Raw genomic sequence first — 19,528 nt, 5'->3', positions numbered from 1 at the left:
CGAGCCTTTGATTGAAGAATTTATCAATGAGGTTACTCTGGATTTGCACAAATGGGTTGCGGATAAAAGGCAGGAGATTTTGCACAAATTCAAGAAGTCCAAGTATCGAGCTTTCTTCGGAGATGATGGCCTCGAGACGGGCCTAAGCAGTCTCCGGAGGCCCATGAAGATTATGGCATGGAATGTAGGGATGAGGACGGCGGACTCCCCTACGATTCCTTTCCTTCACTGGATGGTCGCAAATTCTCACCACAAGTCTTTTTCTGTCAGAAACCAAATCTAATGAATCATCTATTAAACCAGTTAGCTATTGTATTTGGTTTCTCTAGTGCAGCCACCGTTGAACCCATAAATAACGCAGGTGGTCTGGCTTTATTTTGGTGTAATGATGTAAAAATAGATGTCAGTAGCAGCTCCACTAATCATTTTGCCTGTATTATCAACGATGTAGTTGATAAAGATATATATAAATGGAACCTTATTTTGCTGTATGGATCGCCGTATATAGAGTCAAGGAACGATGTCTGGGAAAGAATAACCCAATGCTTACATCAAAACCCACTTGATAGCCTCGTTATGGGAGATTTTAATCAGGTAGAGTTCCTAAATCAAAAAATGGGCGGGTCTGATCACATACGAGGGAAAGAAGATTTTGCTTTATGGAGAAGCAACATAGGGCTATCAGAGTTGAACTTTCAGGGACAGTCATTCACTTGGTGCAATAATAGGTTGGGCAATGATAGGATTTATGAGAGGTTGGATAGAGCTTAATTATGCTACTGAAAACTGGATGCATAAGTACTCGGAAGCCACAATGTTAAATCTCCCTATCTTAGTATCCGATCATAGTCCTATCATCATGATTACTTCATCATTAACCGAAAGAAGGAAATCACCAATAAAAATGGAGGCCTGGTGTCTTGGGTTTGAAGAGATTGCGAATATCATAGCTAGTCAATGGCAACAACAAGTTCAGGGATCACCAATGTTCAAGTTTGCGCAAAAATATCGCCAAATAAGATTTCGTTTATTCAAATGGTGCAAGGAGTTTAAGGCCTCAAATAATATTGCATGGGAAGATTGCCTGAACAAATGTGGTGAAGCCCAATCTCAATTCCCTAATATCACTGACGGGGAACAAGATGTAAATGCTATTAGGGAGAGCAGAGAAAAATTGGAAATTCAGCTCAAATATTGGCAGCAGAGGGCAAAGAGCAAATGGAAAGCGTGGGAGGATACAAACACTAAGTGGTTCTAAAGGAAAGCGAAGCGACGTAGACGTCGAAATGAAATTTTGATGCTTAAAACAGCGGAGGGAAGCTGGATCTCAAAGAAGGATGACATTCATCAGGAACTAACTGACCATTTTACTCGCATATATCAAGGAGTAAGACACAATGAAGATTTTTGGGAAGAACTGTCCTCAATTCAAGACCTCTTTCCTAGGATATCTGCAAAACACCAGGTTGATCTTGTCAAACCAGTCACGATTAAAGAAGTCAAAGGGGTGGTTTTTGATATGGGTAGCCTTAAAGCCCCTGGTCCGGATGGTATTCCTGCTGTGTTCTACCAAAAGTATTGGGGTGTAGTGGGAGAAGATATCTGGAAGGCGAATTCCCACTTTTTCTCTACAGGGTTCCTTCTCCAGGAGTGGAATTTCACTAATATATGTCTCATCCCCAAAACAGATAGGCCTGAGGAAGCAGGACAATATCGCCCAATTAGCCTTTGTAATGTGATCTATAAGATCATCTCGAAAATTATCTCTAATAGGCTAAAACCCATCCTGAAGAGCACAGTCTCCCCTTTTCAAAATGCGTTTGTACCTGGTCGACTCATGTCAGATAATTGTCTCATTGCCCATGAGCTAATTAATAGTATCAAACAGCGGACTAAGGGGAGGCAATCAATTGTAGCTCTGAAGATTGACATGTTTAAAGCCTACGACAAGGTTGATTGGGATTTTTTGGCATGGCTGCTGGACTGTATGGGAATCCCTCCCCTTTGCCGTCACTGGATCATGCAATGCGTCACCACCGTCTCATTCTCGCTTCTCATAAACGGAGAACCATCAAAAAGATTCAAACCCTCGTGTGGCCTCAGACAAGGAGATCCTCTTTCCTCATATCTCTTCATACTGGTTATGGATGTTCTTTCTAGACTTCTAACTAAAGGGATGGGTGATAACATTTTTCAAGGGATCCGCCCTTCTAGAACAGGGCCTCCTGTGTCGCATCTTTTCTTTGTAGATGACTCATTGATTTTCTTTAAGGCGACTCCGGAAGCGTGCGAAGGTGTCAAGAATATACTTGCCAAGTTCAGCAGGTTATCAGGCGAAGTCATTAACTATCATAAATCCCTCATCATTTTTAGTCCTAATACAGATTGTGACAGCCGTCAGCGTATGAGATTGATAATAGGTACTCCTTCAGCGAAGACGATCGGGAAATACATAGGATGTAACATTGAGGTGAACGGGAAAAACTCGAGACAATTCCTGCCTTTGGTCGAGAAAGTAGAGCAACGGATCTCACGATCAAGCTGGCATCATTTATCCCTCTCTATAGCAGGTCGGATCCTGCTCATTAATGGTATCCTTTCTATGCTGAGCCTGAATATCCTCAGCGTCTTCCTTCTTCCGAAGACTACAACAGATAAATTGAATTCGATTTTCGCAAGATTCTTATGGGCTGGAGCCCGGATGTCAAAGCCCATATACTGGAAAGGTAGGGCTTCCATTGAGCTGCCCAAAGGAGGAGGAGGGCTAGGGATTAGAAATGTTCATTTGTTTAATAAAGCTCTCCTTACAAAGCAGGCTGTCAGAATTCACACTGAAAGTCATTCGTTGATTTCCCAGTTTTACTATGCCAAATATAAAGCTTCCCCGGTGAATGCCGTTTTAAGAAAGAAAAAGCTGGGCAGAGTATCTTGGGGTTTCCGAGGTCTCTGTAGATCGGTACAAGATTGTTCAGAAGGCTTTACAATGCAAATTGGAAATGGGTCCGACACAAGCATCTTAGAGGATAAATGGGTGAAAGGGGATCCGATTAAGCTCAAACAGGGGATAAATGTGGAAGCTCTCAGGATAAGGAGAGTCAATGATTTAATAAACCCTCAACAGCAAACTTGGAATTCATCCCTCATTCGAAGTGTTTTTGATCCGGGTACTTCTTTCAGAATTTTCTCCATACATATCCCAAAGGAAAGCTTTAATGATAGGTATGTGTGGAGTGAATCGAAAGTAGGATATTTGAGGGTCAAGGATGTGTACGCCTTCTATCTACGACAAAGGGGCGAATTGGATCTGACTCAGAATAACAGAAGATTTTGGAGTAAATTTTGGGCTTCGGACATTATCCCTAAGTGGAAATTGTTTGTCTGGCGGCTTATTCAAAAAGCACTTGCACTTAACTCCAATCTGCTAAAAAGAAATATCCCTGTTCAAGAGAACTGTTATTTGTGCATGTTAGATAAAGAAGATGAGAATCACCTGTTTAGAGACTACCCCATCTCTTCGAGGGTGTGGTCGTCCTCTTTTTTGGGCATTAACACTTCATCGAGCAGAAATATCCCTATGCAGGATTGGGTCCAAAATTTCCTTAAGTTATTCTGGAAGGAAGATGGAACTCAATCGGAACGAGTCAAGGAGTTTATAGCCACCCTCTAGGCTATTTGGATCCATAGGAATAACATAGTTTTCAGAAATCTTCACGAGGACCCAACATTTATACTTCGGAGAAAGGAAGGTCTACTTAAGGAATGTGAGGAGGGTAAAAAGACGAGGGAAGCGGCCTCAAATTCATCCAAGTCTTGTACGAGAAACCCGGCAGTTTTGCTTCAATCAGTGGAGTTTAGCCACTTGGATTGGTACGTCATGGTAGTAGATGGAGCGTGGAAAAAGCAGAAAGGAAGTCACTCGCGGGCAGGCATTGGATGGTCCGTGTCGTGGTAAGGATCGACTGTTTTTGAGGGTAATAAAATGATTATAGCCTCGTCTTCGCTCCAAGCGAAAGCGTACGCTCTATACGAAGGACTTGGTGAGGCTTTAAGGAAAGGACTTCGGAAAATTCAGATTCTCTCGGACTCCACGAACTTAATCCAAAATATAGGCAGTAAAGCTCAAGACTTTGAAATCGCATCTCTAATCCATGATATCCGAACTATGCAAAGAAAATTCGACCAATGTATATTTAGGAAAGTAAGTAGAATAGAAGTTCTTCCAGCTCATAAGTTAGCGATAGCTGCTAGGCAGGGTAAGATTAGTAGTTAACTTGTGTCTGTTTGTTCTTGTCGCCAAAAAAAAAAAAAAAAAAAAAGGAAAAGGAAAGGAAAGGAACGCAAAGGGAGGTGTAGTAAAGTGAAAATGTATAGGGCGATAATTGAAATTTTTTTATATTAGGAAAGATAATTGACCCGAAAACACTCTTGTTATGCTATTAGGGTATGTTTTCTTCGGCATAAAATAACTAAACTGAACTGAATTGAACTGAACTGAATTGAACTGAACTGAACTGAACTGAAATGAATAGTGATATGTGAGAGGAAAAGTATTGTCAAAAGCTGAACTGAACTGAAATGAATAGTGATATGTGAGAGGAAAAGTATTGACCAAAGCTGAACTGAACTAGACTGAACTGAATTAAACTGAATTAAACTGAACTTAACTGAATTGAACTGAACTGAACTGAAAATAAGCTGGAAAGAACAGACCCTTAGTCAGTCTGTAGACTATAGGGCATAACAGATCATATGCTGGGTAAAGGCTACACAACCCAAAAGTAAATACCCCAACATATTATTGGGATGAATATTCGTACCCGAGTAATGCCTTGAAATTTGGGGTAAAACTTCACTGAACTACCACTTCTTGATCAGATAGTCAGAATATATGAGGCGGGGAATAAGGATAGCAATCCCATGTATATGGGTTTTTTATTCCAAAGGAGGAAGAGATTCCAAAGAAAATAAAACAACTGAAATTAAAATACAACTAAAAAAATCTTAACACTTTATTTGGTATTTTTTTTTAGTAAATTAAAAGAAAGGAAAAGAAAGGAAGAGAAAAGGAAAAGAAAGGAAGAGAAAAGGAAAAGAAGAGAAAATAAGGTAGATTTAGTTTCCAATGTTTGTTATAAATTATGGATTTGAGAGGAATCACCAGTGGCAGAGCTAAGATTCTCAAGGTGGGGGAATTCGACCGTCGAGCATTCGAAAAAAGAAATTATAAAAAAACAATACAGTACAACACAAATTGTTTAATACTTTATGTTTTACATCTAAAATTCCAAAATGTCTTACAATCTAAGAAAAATGAATAAAGATGTTTCTTGGGATTTCATTCTTTTAAAGATAAATTGTCGAAAATCAGGTTGGTTTCCCTTAACCTTGTACTTGTTAGAATTAGGTGCATGTGAATCACTTGACATTTCCTATTAAATTGGTAAACATTAATCAATTACATATCAAAGTAATCAAACCAAACTATTCACTATTTCAATTATAAATCAACTACTCATATTTACAATTTCTTAATTAGAAATTCGAATTACAAACTAAGAATTTCCTAAATCATGAGTTCATGACCAATTCCAAACCAACAACAAATCAATCAACAACCATAGATCCACAATCACAAATCAACATTTCACAATTATCATAATTCACAACCAAACAATGTAAATATTACCTAAAAAAAACTAAAGCTAAAACTTAGGGTTTAAAAAACTTACTGACTGACTGAAGCGACAGTCAGTGACTGGGCGTCTCGGGAGGTCTGCGACGCCGACTGGACGTGGGCGGTGGGGATGGCAGCGTTGCTTCGTCTCCTGACTCTGTCGCACTCGCTTCGTGGCTTCATTCCTCTTCGGCTCTTCCTCACCGCTCCCGACTCCTTCGTTCGAAGTTCGTGACTTCGTTCCTCTTTCTCACCGCTCGTCGTCGTCGTCTCCGGTGAATGCAAATGTGCGGTCAACCGGTCGTCGTTCCGCCACCGAGTTTAGGGTTTTCCGTTTTTAAGTTTCTCTCTTCCTTTCACTGTGTTTATTTTAAAAAAATTCTCTCTCTTCCTCACTTTCACGCGTCTGCTCAGTGTGTTTTTTTCGTTTTTTTCAATTTTCTTTTGAAGTGATGGGACATTTGTCCCCATGTCCCCCCTGCTGGCTCCGCCACTGGGAATAACAAACGTAGGTAGAAAGCTTGTTAGTTTTCTTTCCTGTCAAATTCCTTCGATTTTGGGAGGAAAGGAAAGCAAGGATTTAAGAGTATTATTTTCCGAAAGCAAGGATTTAAGAGTATTCTTTTCCTTTCACTTCCTATCCTTTCCGATCAAACCCCTTTTATTTTCTTTTATCAAACATGAAAAAATTTGTTTTTACCTTTCCTTTCCTTTCCTTTCCTTTCCTTTCTTTTTCATCCAAATCCTTCCTACCAAACAAAACATAAAGGACGAATGAGTCGTGGCAAAGCCACGCCTTGTCCTCATCTAAAGTACGATTAAGAGGTAAAAGTAAGCTCTCTAGCTAAGACTACAAGTATAAGAGGTTGAGCCACTTTGTTGTTGACGAGCCAGTGAGGAGCGCAGTTTCCTTCTCCAAAGACATGACACACCGTAACTCCTCTTTTGATCATCATTAATCATTGAATAGCTAAATTATCACAGCATTGTTCTATATGGACTAATAAGGGCTCGATTACATGGTAATCAATGAGAAACCTTAATGGAGCAACCGAGCAAGTATTGACTAATAAGGGTTAATATATATGGAAGATGAAGACTAGTGCTTTTACCCACTTATTTTAAGGTAGAATCTTATTAGATTTCTAACCAGAGTAACCCCCCAATATCACTACATAATGCCCCTTTTAACATCCTCACGTCATCTTTATTTTTAGTCTCAAAAGAAAGTTAGGTCAGCACCAAAAAAAACCAAAAGAAAATTAGGCTTTTTCCTTTGGACACTAAAAACATCAAAAGTTTCTTACAATTTTGTTTTGGTGGGAATTTTTCGTCTTATATTTTGAGATATTTTTCTTAAGAGGAGTAAATTATGAACCAAAAGCAAAACCAATAGAAAACTAAGGAGGAATCAAATGAGGGACAACAACATCTATGATATCCTCATCTACAATCCTATGTAGGCCTATAGGGGTTGAAGAAAACAAAATGGAAGGTTGGAGTTAAGTGATCCCATGATTGGCTAACCAATTCGCTGCTCGATTCCCTTCGCGATAAACGTGTATTAGCCGAACTTTCCAATCTGGCTTATTATGTAGCTCAATGTATTGCTTAATGAAGTGTGTCTTCTCGCCTCGACACGCATTTTGTTGTTGAAGAACTTGGATATAGGCTAGATTATCCATTTGCACAATCAGTTGACCAATCTTTAAGTCTCGAGCAAGAATCAAGCCTTTATCGAGAGCCAAGAACTCAGCTCTACCAGAATTACAAGCCACAAAATCCGAAAAATAGTGCAGATATGAGGATAGTGATAGCTCCCCCTCCTGCTGGGCTTGGGCACCCCTTAGCCGCACCATCTATGTTAAGGGCATACCATCCGTAGGAAGGGTACCTCCAAGCAATACCAATCTCCTCCGCCTTCCCTTTCCTATGAGTTTGAGTCGAGGATTCCAAATCCATCTCAATGCTCCTCCTCATTTCGTTGTACCTTACATGAATAAAACCTCCAAGATCATGAGGAACTTCATGACCCCTCCCAATGACATAGCAGTTCCTCCACCTCCAAACCCACCACACCGTGACTCCAAACAGCGTGCCCCAAATTGGATACCCTTCTTCAGTTTCTTTGTGTCCCATGTTATAAACGATCCAATCTCGAAGTGATTGTAATAAAAAATCGGGGTCATCTGTTAGCCCTCCCAACCTTTCCCAAACCACCTTAGCAAGAGGACAATCTCGAATTATATGCAAAGTGGACTCGTCTTTAGCTTCACAATTGAAGCAACTTGGATCGTTTGTTAAGTGACGCTTGATCCTAGCTGAATTACCAAGCACCTTGTCATGCATGCCCAACAATCCACAAGAACGCTCTAATTCTTTGTTGCACTGGATCATTCCAAATTAAGTTCCAACAACCATCATCAAGGACATCATGATCATTGCGCATAATACTCATAGTCGATCGTATAGAGAACTTACCATTTGTGCCATCTCGCCAATATAACAGATCTCCTGTAGTTGCATCCGCTTTTAGTTCATGGGACTAAATTAATTTTAATGTAATATGGTCTATATAAAAGTTGTGGTTTATTAGAAAATGCAATCCAGGTCAAAATAATATTCCCTTTCTTTTTAAATAAATGCTCTATTTTGACTATCTTTTTTTATAGATGTATAAAAAATCGATATTAGCATCCATGATGTCGTTAAATTTGTCTCGACACATATAATAATAATATCAATTTTTAAAATTTTTTATTTATGAAATAATTTCAGATATATTAGTGATCAAAGTTATACATTGACAAGTGTTCAAGTCAATATGAAATATATAAAAAGACGGAATAATTGATCATTAATAGCCTTAATTTTACTAAATTTTATCTATGTTAGGGGGTGTAAATTTACCTCTATAAACTATTAATGAATATTCCCTCCGTTTCTTTTTTTTGTTTGTGACATTGTTGCATGCACAATAATCTAGGCGATGTCACTTTCAAATTTTTTGAATGGTGCTTTTTGGCCTATATAATGTAAAATAATGAAAAAAGTGATAAAGTATTACTTTGGGTGGAAAATGAGAAAAACAATTATAATAGTATTACTCTTTTTTTTTTTGAGGGGATAATAGTATTACTTTATGGTGGGCTAAGTATTCCAAATAAGAAAAATGTAGCAATTAAAAAGAAATAACCATTTAAGAAAAATTTAGCAATTAAAAAAATGAAGAGAGTAGTATATATAAAACATGTCTAAATTATTTGTGACGACTGATGTAGAGGGAGACAATATATCACACTTAAGAGAATATTCCATAATCAATGTACAGTCATCACACAAATGAGAAATCAATTTATGAGAAAGATGCTTAAGATGGCCCTCCAGCACTCTTGCGCTCCGAATGTTCACCATTGGTTTTATTTGAAGCTCACACAAGTCATGATCCACCAACAAAACCCTTTTCAAAAGTAAGTTTAGTTTCTGTCCATCCCAAAATCATTTTACTGTGGCTACTTCTTGCCGCTAATTAAATACCGTAAATTCCCCTCAAAAACAAATTTAATACCGTAGATTTTTTTAGAAGAATACAGTGCAATAAATTGATTAAAACTCAATTCAGTAAACTAAAGTTGTGTCCGAAGTTGGCTCAACAGTCAATTCAGTAAAATAACACGAAAATATATAAATCATCTAGATTTTTTTTTATTAATATCTTCTCAAACATACCCCCAGAATATACGACGTAAACCAGTATTTCTAGAAGCAAAACATCTCCCGATTTATAATAAGAAAATAAAAGTTGCAAACCAAATCATGCTACGCACAGAAAAATGATCCATTAGAGGGCGAAGCACAACTGATCATACAAATCCTAGTCACAAATGTGAAGGAACCTAAATCGGAATTTATATCTTCCAGAAGCCTACCCACGACCACATATCACATTGAAAAGGTTGCACAAGCCACAGCTCTGAATCCCATTTTAGTAAACATGCAACATGTGCATCAGGGAATATATAATTATCCAACCTAGAAATACCTTCACTTGGGCGAAATATCCTAAAAGACTAACATGGAAAAACTCTTATAGTCTTAGACTTGAGCCCCGATCTCGAGTAACAGGGTATGATTGACAGCATCTGATGTAGGGCCAACGAATTGAATGGGACCTAATATACAGAAGAAAAGCATTTTAGAACAAACAGGAATGCATAGATGAACTCTTTAGTAGTTGCACTTGGCTGATGATCACAGTGCACGAGCACAACTTACCAGGGCTAATGTACCGATTATTGATGGCCCAGTCATCTCTCATGGATGCGAACTTCTTAAATGGTGCACCTACAGATAGAAAATTAGGAAAATCGATTGCTTAACATAAAGATTAAATGAGTTCAATTCTCAAACTAAAATTTTCCAAGGATGTAGAGCATTTCAATAATTTTAGTAAGTGCATCCAAAGTGAAATTGCAAATATACAACATATACCATCCAGTTCCACCATGGCCTTCTTAATCACTGGCTTGAACTTTCCTGCCAAGCGAAAAGGACGTAATCGTTATTGCATTTTCAGATAAAAAGAAGAGACAGCAAACACAGGATAATTTAGTCTTGCAAAATAATAATTAATGTTCTACAGTTATGCAGACAGGATAATTGATGAAAAACTCCATCCATAAGCTACCTTCCAACTCTTCACCAAAGCATTAATATACATTAATCCAAACTTATTTCTCTATTTTACTATATGTTTCCATGTTCTCCTCCTATGTTTCCATGTTCTCCTCCTAATGTGGCATGCAATTGTAAATTCGTGGTCCAACTAAGACAGGATCTGGGAGGTCAACATGTCAGATACGTTTGTCTCCAGGCGAAGAGAAAGTGCCGTTTCTCAACCACTCTTTGAGTTGTGAAGTTTTTTTCATCTGATGTTAGCAGGTTAATTTATGAATGCTCAATATTTAGTCACTATAATATGATTAGAAAGTACCATGTCTTCTTTCCACATCCATTAGAGCAGTCAATGGTGTTCCACCAACAGTCCATTCATCAACAGGTGCAGTGAGATTTCCTACCTGCAACGAAAAAGAAAATAAGGCCCAAACATATATGCATGCACAGCTAGAAGTAAACGCATTTTTGGTGCTTTAGGGGAGGGGGGGGGAGAGAAAAAGGGTTCATGAACAAGATAACGGATTTTAAGGAAGAACTAGACTCGTTGATGATATACATTGTTTAGCTTGACACTGCCAATCCTGTGCTGCAAGCCGCAAGGAGACGGACATGGACATAGATACAGTATATAGAGACATGGACATAGATACAGTATATAGAGACATGAAAAAGGGAGATTTTAAAAAAATATAGTGATAGAACAGTTTTTGTGTTCCCAAAATGTGTTAGATTTTTTAAATCCCAATACAAGACAATCTGCATTCTAGAAGTGTCCATGACTCTGTTACCTAGCTGACACCTAATACTTGTGTAGTTGTGTGCATAATGCCCTAACTATATATTATCATTTTAGGTTGGAATTTTGCAATATTATTCTCAACCTTCCTATGTGCAAAAGCAAGTTAAGGACTCAGTATTATTTAGGTCAAAGTTAAGACTATGTCAAGAAATTACTCCCAGAATAGGTAATCCATTAGCTGGGTGAGGGTACAGATGGAAGAAAGAAAGCTTGGACAATAGCATTTGATGTTTGTGTTCCCCTGATATGAAATTAGTTCACTGTTCATTATCAGTTGCGGTAAATAGACTCATTTTTGTTAGAGTTTGATACTGAATGAAGTTTCAATGATTGGGGAATAGTGCTTGGTCACCTCTTAGAAACTTAAAGACTTAAAGGGAAAAGAGTGCTATCAGAAATGACAGATCTAGTGGTTCTCTGTTTGGCAAGCACTTCAAAAACCATCCTCACGGAAAAACTCAGAATTGATTCTAGTTCAATCATTACTAAACCACTACCCAATCATTTTAACATGCCATTTTGTAGAGTGGTCTAGCACAGCATGTCATTCTCAAGCCATATATTTGTCCAGTACTAAGCAACCGCATATTGGTCTAGCAGAGAACGTCATTCTCAAGCCATATCTTTGTCCGGCACTAAAAAACCATATTTGGTCAAGCAGAAAATAGAATTACGGACAGGAAATGATTTACTGTAAACAGGCATCCGAAGCTGGCTGAATTTTTTTTTCCAGTGGCTCTCCACGAACATATGAACTTGGAGTAGAGGTCACTCAGAAGTTTCAGCAAGTCAATAGAAAGGAAGCACCCGCTAGAATCTTGCTTATCAAATTTCATATATATTTACATCTAGGGAAGCAGAATAAACTTAACATGCTGCCAGGTTATTGGCTGAAATGCTTTATACTCCACACAAGTATGTCTAGGATTTTTATGCTGTCGTATTGGCAGCACAAATGCTACTATTTAATTAATATCAGCATTGATGTTTCTGGTGTATGGAGGGTATTTTGTTACCATCAACAATAAGGGCAAGCTTGAATTGGGTGCAATTATTTAAGGGGGCAATAGAAAAAAAGATAAAAGGTGGATGGGTATACTTCCTCCATTCATCAATTGCAACACTTTCTTATCTGGTGATATCTTCTCTCTATCTCTTTCCTATCACATGGGTCCCAGTCTTTATCTATCACTATCTCTATCTCTATCGCTCTCCTCTTCACATGTCTTTCTTATAAAGATGTATCAAGGCAGTTGCGGAACCAAAATATTCAAATGAGGGTGCAAAATAAAGTTTAATTTGATAACAAAACAGTAAAAGAAAAAGTTGATCTCTATATTTGTAGTAAAATAAAGTATGTCAAAAGTATATTAACATGGATCTCTTTTTACTCATGAGGTCAATGTGCCAATATCCTAACACTTACTTTCGACTTCTGTCTTTTATCATACATGACTCATATCTTTTAAGAATGGGGGTGCAAGAAATGGGATTTTTATCTTAAAAATCGAACTGGACCTAGCAACTTAGTCAAAATTTTACAAAATAACAATGCAGTTAAACCCTATGAGAGTCAAATAGATCCACCCCTCAATCAAGGGGGTGATGTTGCATTGATAATGTAGTAAAGGAAGGAGAGATGGAATGGGAACTACTACCACCACCTATATTCATCTTCATATCGCCTATTGGGGGTGTTTGACTGTTAGTTGTTTTACTTGGCTGGTTTGACTAGTTATTTGTAGTGGTTGTTTGTGCTGCTTGTGACTATTGGCTATTTCTCAATATGCTTGGTAAAATCAATTGTTGGTGTTTGCTGTTTAGGCTCCGTTTGGTAGCGCGTAAAACGTTTTCTCGGAAAACTGTTTTCCTTTATTTTCAATTTTACATTGTTCGGTTGGCAAAAGAGTGTAAAACCATTTTCCCTTGGGGTAAAGTTACTCTCCCAATTATGTAAAACCATTTTCTTTTCAAAATGAAGGGAAAACTATTTTCCGTATCTCTCTTGTACACTCCCCTCTCTACGTCCTTACTTTCCCTTTCATTTTACTTTCCTTTCATCATTTTTCTTACATGAAACCAAACAACGGAAAACTAATTTTGGAATTGTATTTTCTATTGTAAATTATTTTTCATGAAAATCATTTTACATTGAAAATGTTTTACGCTCTACCAAACGGAGCCTTAGTGTCAAATGGAAGTAAAAAGTCATAAAACCGATAGAAAAAACTAGTAAAAGCAGTTTTTATATGTTGACAAAAAAGCTAGCTTTTTAGCCACTCGAATCCTTATTTACCAAGCACTTTTTTTGGCGTTTAACCACATGAAAAAGTCAAAAGACGATGAAAAAGCCACCTAAAAGCCATTTACCAAATACCACCATTGTCTCCATTACCCAATTCAAGAACTAAGAAATTCAAGACCCTCTTGTTTTGATTACTGGTTCTGGAAAGGTTTGTTTTCTATAGGACTCTTTGCAAAGTTCAAAGTATAACTAGGTATTCCAACACCTACCCCCTCTGCCCCCGCCCCAATCCACCACCCAAAAAAAAAAAGAGTTCAAAAATATTAAAAGAATGAAGTAGGAAAGTCTACAAATACGTATACTTCCTCCGTTTTTTATTAGATGTTACACTTTTCAAATCACGGACTCCTAGGTAATTTTTGGAGAGGAGAGAGATAGAGAGAGAATGAAAAACAAAAGGGTCCCATGTGAACATGTGATAGGAGAGAGATAGAGAGAAGTTATTACCCAAAATAAAAGTGTAACATCTAATTTAAAACTTCCTAAAATAGAAAGTGTAACATCTAAAAAAAACGGAGGAAGTATAAGAAAAAGACAACATACCGATGATATCAGTCCAGTCTTCCCAGCATGAAGTAGAGCTCCAGCAGCGTATCCCAATGCATAACAATATGAAGAATCAAAATTAGTGGGCAAACCACACCTCCCCTCATATCTGTAAAAAAAAAAAAAAAATTAGTAAGCTATGCTACTAGAGGCAGACAAATTGGTATTGATACAATTCTTAATAAATAACCCCTTCCCCTAGAAAGGGGAATAAATTTCCATTCATTAACAGGCATGTGCCATCTATGAATTATGATATTAAAATTCTGGGAACAGGTAATGCAACTCTTCTTTCTTCGTATTCATTTTACCAAAATGAAAAAGAAGTTCTTCAAATGCAAAATAAAACTGGTTTCTTTCGAAATATGAGTTAGCAAAGAAGTGTTCTCTGCCCTGATCTAAGGAATAATAAAGTAAACTCAATGAGCTAAACAACTTCCAGGCTAGCCTAATGATCTATACCCGAAAAAGTGAGATTGCCCGCTAAAGTGCTGCTTGTATACACCTTGTTCCTTCCTTTTCTTCAGCTCAGTCTCAACCATCTGGATAAGCATTTTTTCTGTCTCAATCTTGGCAACCTATAAAAAAACCAAAGATTAGAAAATGCACCTGCATAAAAATTTCTTCTTTTTTTTTTGACAAATTGCACACTATCTCCAGCAAATCCATCAAGACGTGAGTAATAAAGCTATACACTCACTTGGACATTTCCATGTGGATCTCTCTCAAGCATCAGTTGTTCCTGAATGGCTTGTGGTAGAAAATCAAACAGCACCAAAGACTGAGATGTCAGTTTCTTCTTCCACAGACCAGCTTCATCAACAGCCTCATGGGCCAATATCTCATTTAGCTCAGCAATGAGCTTCTGAACCTGAAATCCGCAAAGGCAAAGTATTAATACTACTATAAGGGACTAAAAGTAAATGCTATAGTATCCTAACAAAATATCAAACAAGTCCGGAGCCTTGACAGAAAGACTCGCTCTGTACCTCAGGGATAAAATCAATCAAGCCTTCTGGTATCAGTATTACACCATAATTGTAGCCAAGTTCAGCTCGTTTGCAGATAATATCAACCATGTAATCTGTCACATTTTTCAAGGTCTGTTTCTTGGCATAGACCTGCAGTAAGATTTACATTAGGACCAAGAATTCAGCATGAAAAGTATATCTTCAGCCACGGGAGACCAAGTTCATCACGTCTTAGGTCAATCTAGGCTGGGGCAACTTTTGTTTGGATTAAACAGTGAAACTATTTGACAAATTATATTTGATGATGAAAAGCGAAAACACATAGTACACCTGTAAGAAAAAAAAACACATTAACCAAGTATAAGCACTTAAAAATGAAAATCTGGAAGGTCAACTGAGAGCAACTTACCTCTTCTCCGATAAGACTGATGTTTGGATGAGTCTGCAGAGCACATTCCAAGGTGATGTGTGAGGCAGCACGACCCATGAGCCGAACGACTGGATATGCACACATATACAGCATATTACGTTAAACCCAGCAAGACAAAAATGACCAAATAATAGGAAAACAATGAGGCCATACATATATGACTCTAAACATGATGATTACAAAGTACAAACTAGCAAGCCCATGACTAATTATCTAATGAAACCATCGATGAAGATATATCACAATTAGTAAATGGCATACTGTCTAAATATAGATCACGGATACAACATAAACAAGTTTAAACATACAGAACAATCTAAACAACATTTACTCAAGGCTTCCTAGATGGAATGCAAAATCAGCAAAGGGTTTGAGAATTTCTGAATTCTTCTATTAAAAAGCATATACAATACCAGTTTTATGCTTTAGCATATACAAGTTCTTGTAGTATGTCACAGACAATGAACTGTATATGGGTAAAGTGAGGAGCACTAATGCATGTGACAGGATATTTTAGCACAGTATCCTTGTACTTACAGTGATAGTACTTCCCAGTTGAACGAGCATCAATCATAACATTTCCAATCATTTCAGCATATATCTGCATAATGGAGCATTATTTATAATATGTATGTAAACCAAAGAAGTAAACTGCACAATACTCATCAGACTTAAAGAATATACTTGCTAAACGTTATGGTCATACAATAGGAGGAAACGAAAGTGGTTGTTGCCAACTCTTAAAATCACCTTGCAAGCAGTATCAAACCCAAAACTTGTTGGGACTTCTTTGCACTTCAGATCACCATCAATGGTCTTTGGGCAGCCAATGACACGAGTCTTCATATTTTTACCCCTGATTAATAAAAAAAGAGTAAGTTAACATCATAAGATTATATTTCAGTTAAAGACCAAATTGTAGATATAAAAAAAACGCATTTGTTGTTACAACCGAAAAGACTTTGGGCTTGTTTTATTGGGTGTGCAATGGATTAAACTTAAACACAAAATATGTTGAAACTACATTGTGAAACTAATAGTTATGTCTATACCTGAAGTTCTCAGCAAGAAGACAAGCATTAGTATTAGAGTCATCTCCACCGATAACAACAAGGCCATCCAAATCTAGTTTCATTGCTGTCTCTTCTGCTTGTTTAAACTGAAATCAGAAGTAAATAGTTAATACTCAAAGTGAAACAGCATTCAAAAACAAGGAGATGGGGAGAACAGGAATGAACAAGGATTTACTTGCCTGTTCTGGAGTTTCAATCTTGTCTCTACCACTACAAATCATGTCAAATCCACCCTGAACAAAGAGATATTCAGCTTAACAAAAGCAAAAACCTAATAATACCTTGACCTCAAAATGAACTGTCGGCATCACCACAAAGTCAGCCATACACAGGTATGCCAAAGCTTTTTGGTTTTAGGGAACACCAGTTGTATGGTGTCCAGATTCCTTATAATATTAGCAGTTTATTGTGAGGCATACTTTGGTTAATACTTCATATTAAATTTGACAAACAAGTTCTGACTTAGAATCAACTACAGCATATTTACCAAATATAGAAGCACTAGCAATACCCCTTTTGCAATTTGAATAGTACATTAAATAGAACAAATAGGCTGTTGTAATCAATTGCAATCCTCAATAAGCCTTACCTGATTTCTGTAAGGATGGACAAAGTCCCATGTGAGCTCTACATATTTGCCCTTCATGATCCCAGCAGGCCCACCCCTGAATCCATACACGACGCTACCCTTGGCACGAGCTTGCAAGTAATCTACCAACAAATGGCAAGCACACATTTACGAAACAACTCAATCAATTAGATTGCATAAGTATCTTGACATTATAAATCTCCAGAAAGAAGCTACACATGAGCTTGTGAAGCACGTACCAAAGATCCCACAAATGACATTGTGGCCTCCTGGTGCTTGCCCTCCTGATAAGACGACACCAATTTTGAGCTTCTGACTCGATGACAGTCCCTCAGAGTCGCTCGGTACCATTACTGATGATGGTTGCCCATACAAGCTAGGAAAAAGTTTTGCAATCTCATCTGCAAAAACCAAGTACCATTACAACCATACTCCATAAATATTACAAAAATACAGCAAACAAGAATCAAGATAGAAAGTCCTTCCAAATTCGTAATGCCTACTCGCTAAAGGTCATCATTCTTGAAAATAGTTCCCCAATTTTTTTTATCTTTTGATGAAATTTTGACATTTCTGTACAATCAGCTAACAAGTCATAGCATTATACCAACATCGAAATGTGCATATAATCGCTGAGACGCTCAAAAAGAGAGAATCTAACAGTTTCACTCCTTTACATATTCCCAACATAATCAACATAAAGCTCTAAAAAACACAAAGTAATACTACTACACTTCAATGCAGAAGAAAACAGACCAAATCCGAATCAAATATGCCGAAATCATTCTTCAAAACCTATAAACATTACTTTTTTTATAAAAAAAAAAAAAAATCTAGTTAAAAGCAAAACATACATAACTTCGGATCCAGAAATTTTCACCAGCAAACAATAAAAACATGATCAAATCATATTCTTCCATTCACAAATTTGCACCTATTTTTTACTTAACTCGCACAAGCTTCAACATTAGCAAGCAAATTTACAACTAATTAAACTTTCAGCCTTTCATTTCTCGATTTGATATGAGTAATTTAAAATTGCAAACACAAATAGTTCTGACAATCAAATAATTGCAGATTTCCTCTTTTCTCAGTCACATTCACTAGATTTGCACAAACTTCTGTACAATCAAGCAAATATCAAAATTTGAGACATTAAAAGGATCAAAATGTTCGAAAGATATACTATACCAGGATTTCCGGCGGCGGAACTTTTAGGACCGTCAACAACGGTAAAGTTACCGTTGAGAACGCGAGGAAGAGGAAGGGAATGATCGATGCGACTTCTTTGAAGTTCACTGTAAACCGTCGAGAATCTTCCAACGGTAGGAGAAGATTTTGCGGCGAAAATATCGCCATTTGCAACTGCTGCTGCCGCCATTGTTAGATCTGATGAGAGCTTTGATTGATTGATTGATTGATTGATTGATTGATTTCTCTCTTTCTCACTTCACTTACTTCACAGAGAAACACTTTCTCTGTTTCTTCTCTACTTTTTTAATTTTTTGGTTTCTATGTTTATATAGTTGGTGACTTGGTGTGATTGTGATTTGTGACTGGGTTGGTGACTTGGTGTTGGACTTGGTTGGTTTGATAGATTTGCGGCTTCGAGGTTTCCGCCCACGGAGACTACGGAGGGGAGTGGGCTGTGTTGGTGTAATAAAAAAAAAAAAAAATAGTTTTATGAAGCTTTTCTTTTTTTTTTTTTTTTTGGCGACAAGAACAAACAAACCAATTAGATTATTAACTTACCATGTCTAGCTGCTGTTGCTAATCTATGAGCTAGAGTTACCTCCATTCTACTGGTTTTCTTTATTCTACAATAACTAAACTCCCTACGTAGGGCTCTGATATCATGAACTAGGGTGGCAATCTCGAATGGTTGATGTTGGCTATCGATTGCTCTGACAACTTCCACTGAATCCGTGTGAATCTGGATGTGTTGTATTCCTCTCATTTTTGCTTCGAATATACCCCTGTATACAGCGTAAGCTTCTGTTTGTAGGGACGACGAGGTGACAACTATAGAATTACCTTCGAAGACATTCAAACCATTCACCCTTGCTGCCCATCCGATTCCTGCTCTTGGAAACTTATCCTTGTAACACTTCCAGGCTCCATCAACTGCCATCACGCACAAACCTTGTTGATGGTTTGAGACGTGGGAAGTAGAGACATCCTGCTGAGCTCCGATTGGTTCATCGCCACTTTTTCGAGTTGTTGCCGTAATATTTTTGCTCTCCTCCCATTCTTTGGGGAGGGCGATTTTCCTATGAATAATCATAGAAGGGTCCTCATTTATTTGTTTGAAGGCGATACCATTTCTATGGATCCAAATTGACCAGAGAATGACTACGAACTCGGTGGCTCTTTCCGAATTGATTCCATCTTCCTTCCAAAATAACCTCAGAAAATTACATATCCAATCTGCTAGCGGAATAATGTGACTCGCAGACGTTTTGAT

At 37.6% G+C, this 19,528-nt stretch overlaps 1 protein-coding gene across 1 annotated transcript; it reads right to left on the bottom strand.

The window, feature by feature from the left end:
- Nucleotides 1-9,355: 9,355 nt before the first annotated feature.
- Nucleotides 9,356-18,587, bottom strand: LOC104900934 (pyrophosphate--fructose 6-phosphate 1-phosphotransferase subunit beta). Its single transcript, XM_010688467.4, has 16 exons — nt 18,256-18,587; nt 17,304-17,465; nt 17,065-17,186; nt 16,655-16,708; nt 16,455-16,561; nt 16,153-16,258; nt 15,940-16,003; nt 15,382-15,470; nt 14,991-15,122; nt 14,702-14,872; nt 14,464-14,579; nt 13,999-14,110; nt 10,668-10,752; nt 10,166-10,210; nt 9,950-10,018; nt 9,356-9,846 (listed from the first exon to the last, which is right to left on the bottom strand). Exons 1-16 carry the CDS (start codon nt 18,443-18,445, stop codon nt 9,770-9,772), a joined length of 1,701 nt encoding a protein of 566 aa, XP_010686769.1. The 5' UTR covers nt 18,446-18,587; the 3' UTR covers nt 9,356-9,769.
- Between the last annotated feature and the right edge of the window lie 941 nt (nt 18,588-19,528).

This window comes from Beta vulgaris, chromosome 8 (assembly GCF_026745355.1).
Source record: "Beta vulgaris subsp. vulgaris cultivar EL10 chromosome 8, EL10.2, whole genome shotgun sequence".
In the NCBI taxonomy this organism is placed as follows: Eukaryota; Viridiplantae; Streptophyta; class Magnoliopsida; order Caryophyllales; family Amaranthaceae; genus Beta; species Beta vulgaris.
This window is presented reverse-complemented; position numbering and strand designations above follow the sequence as displayed.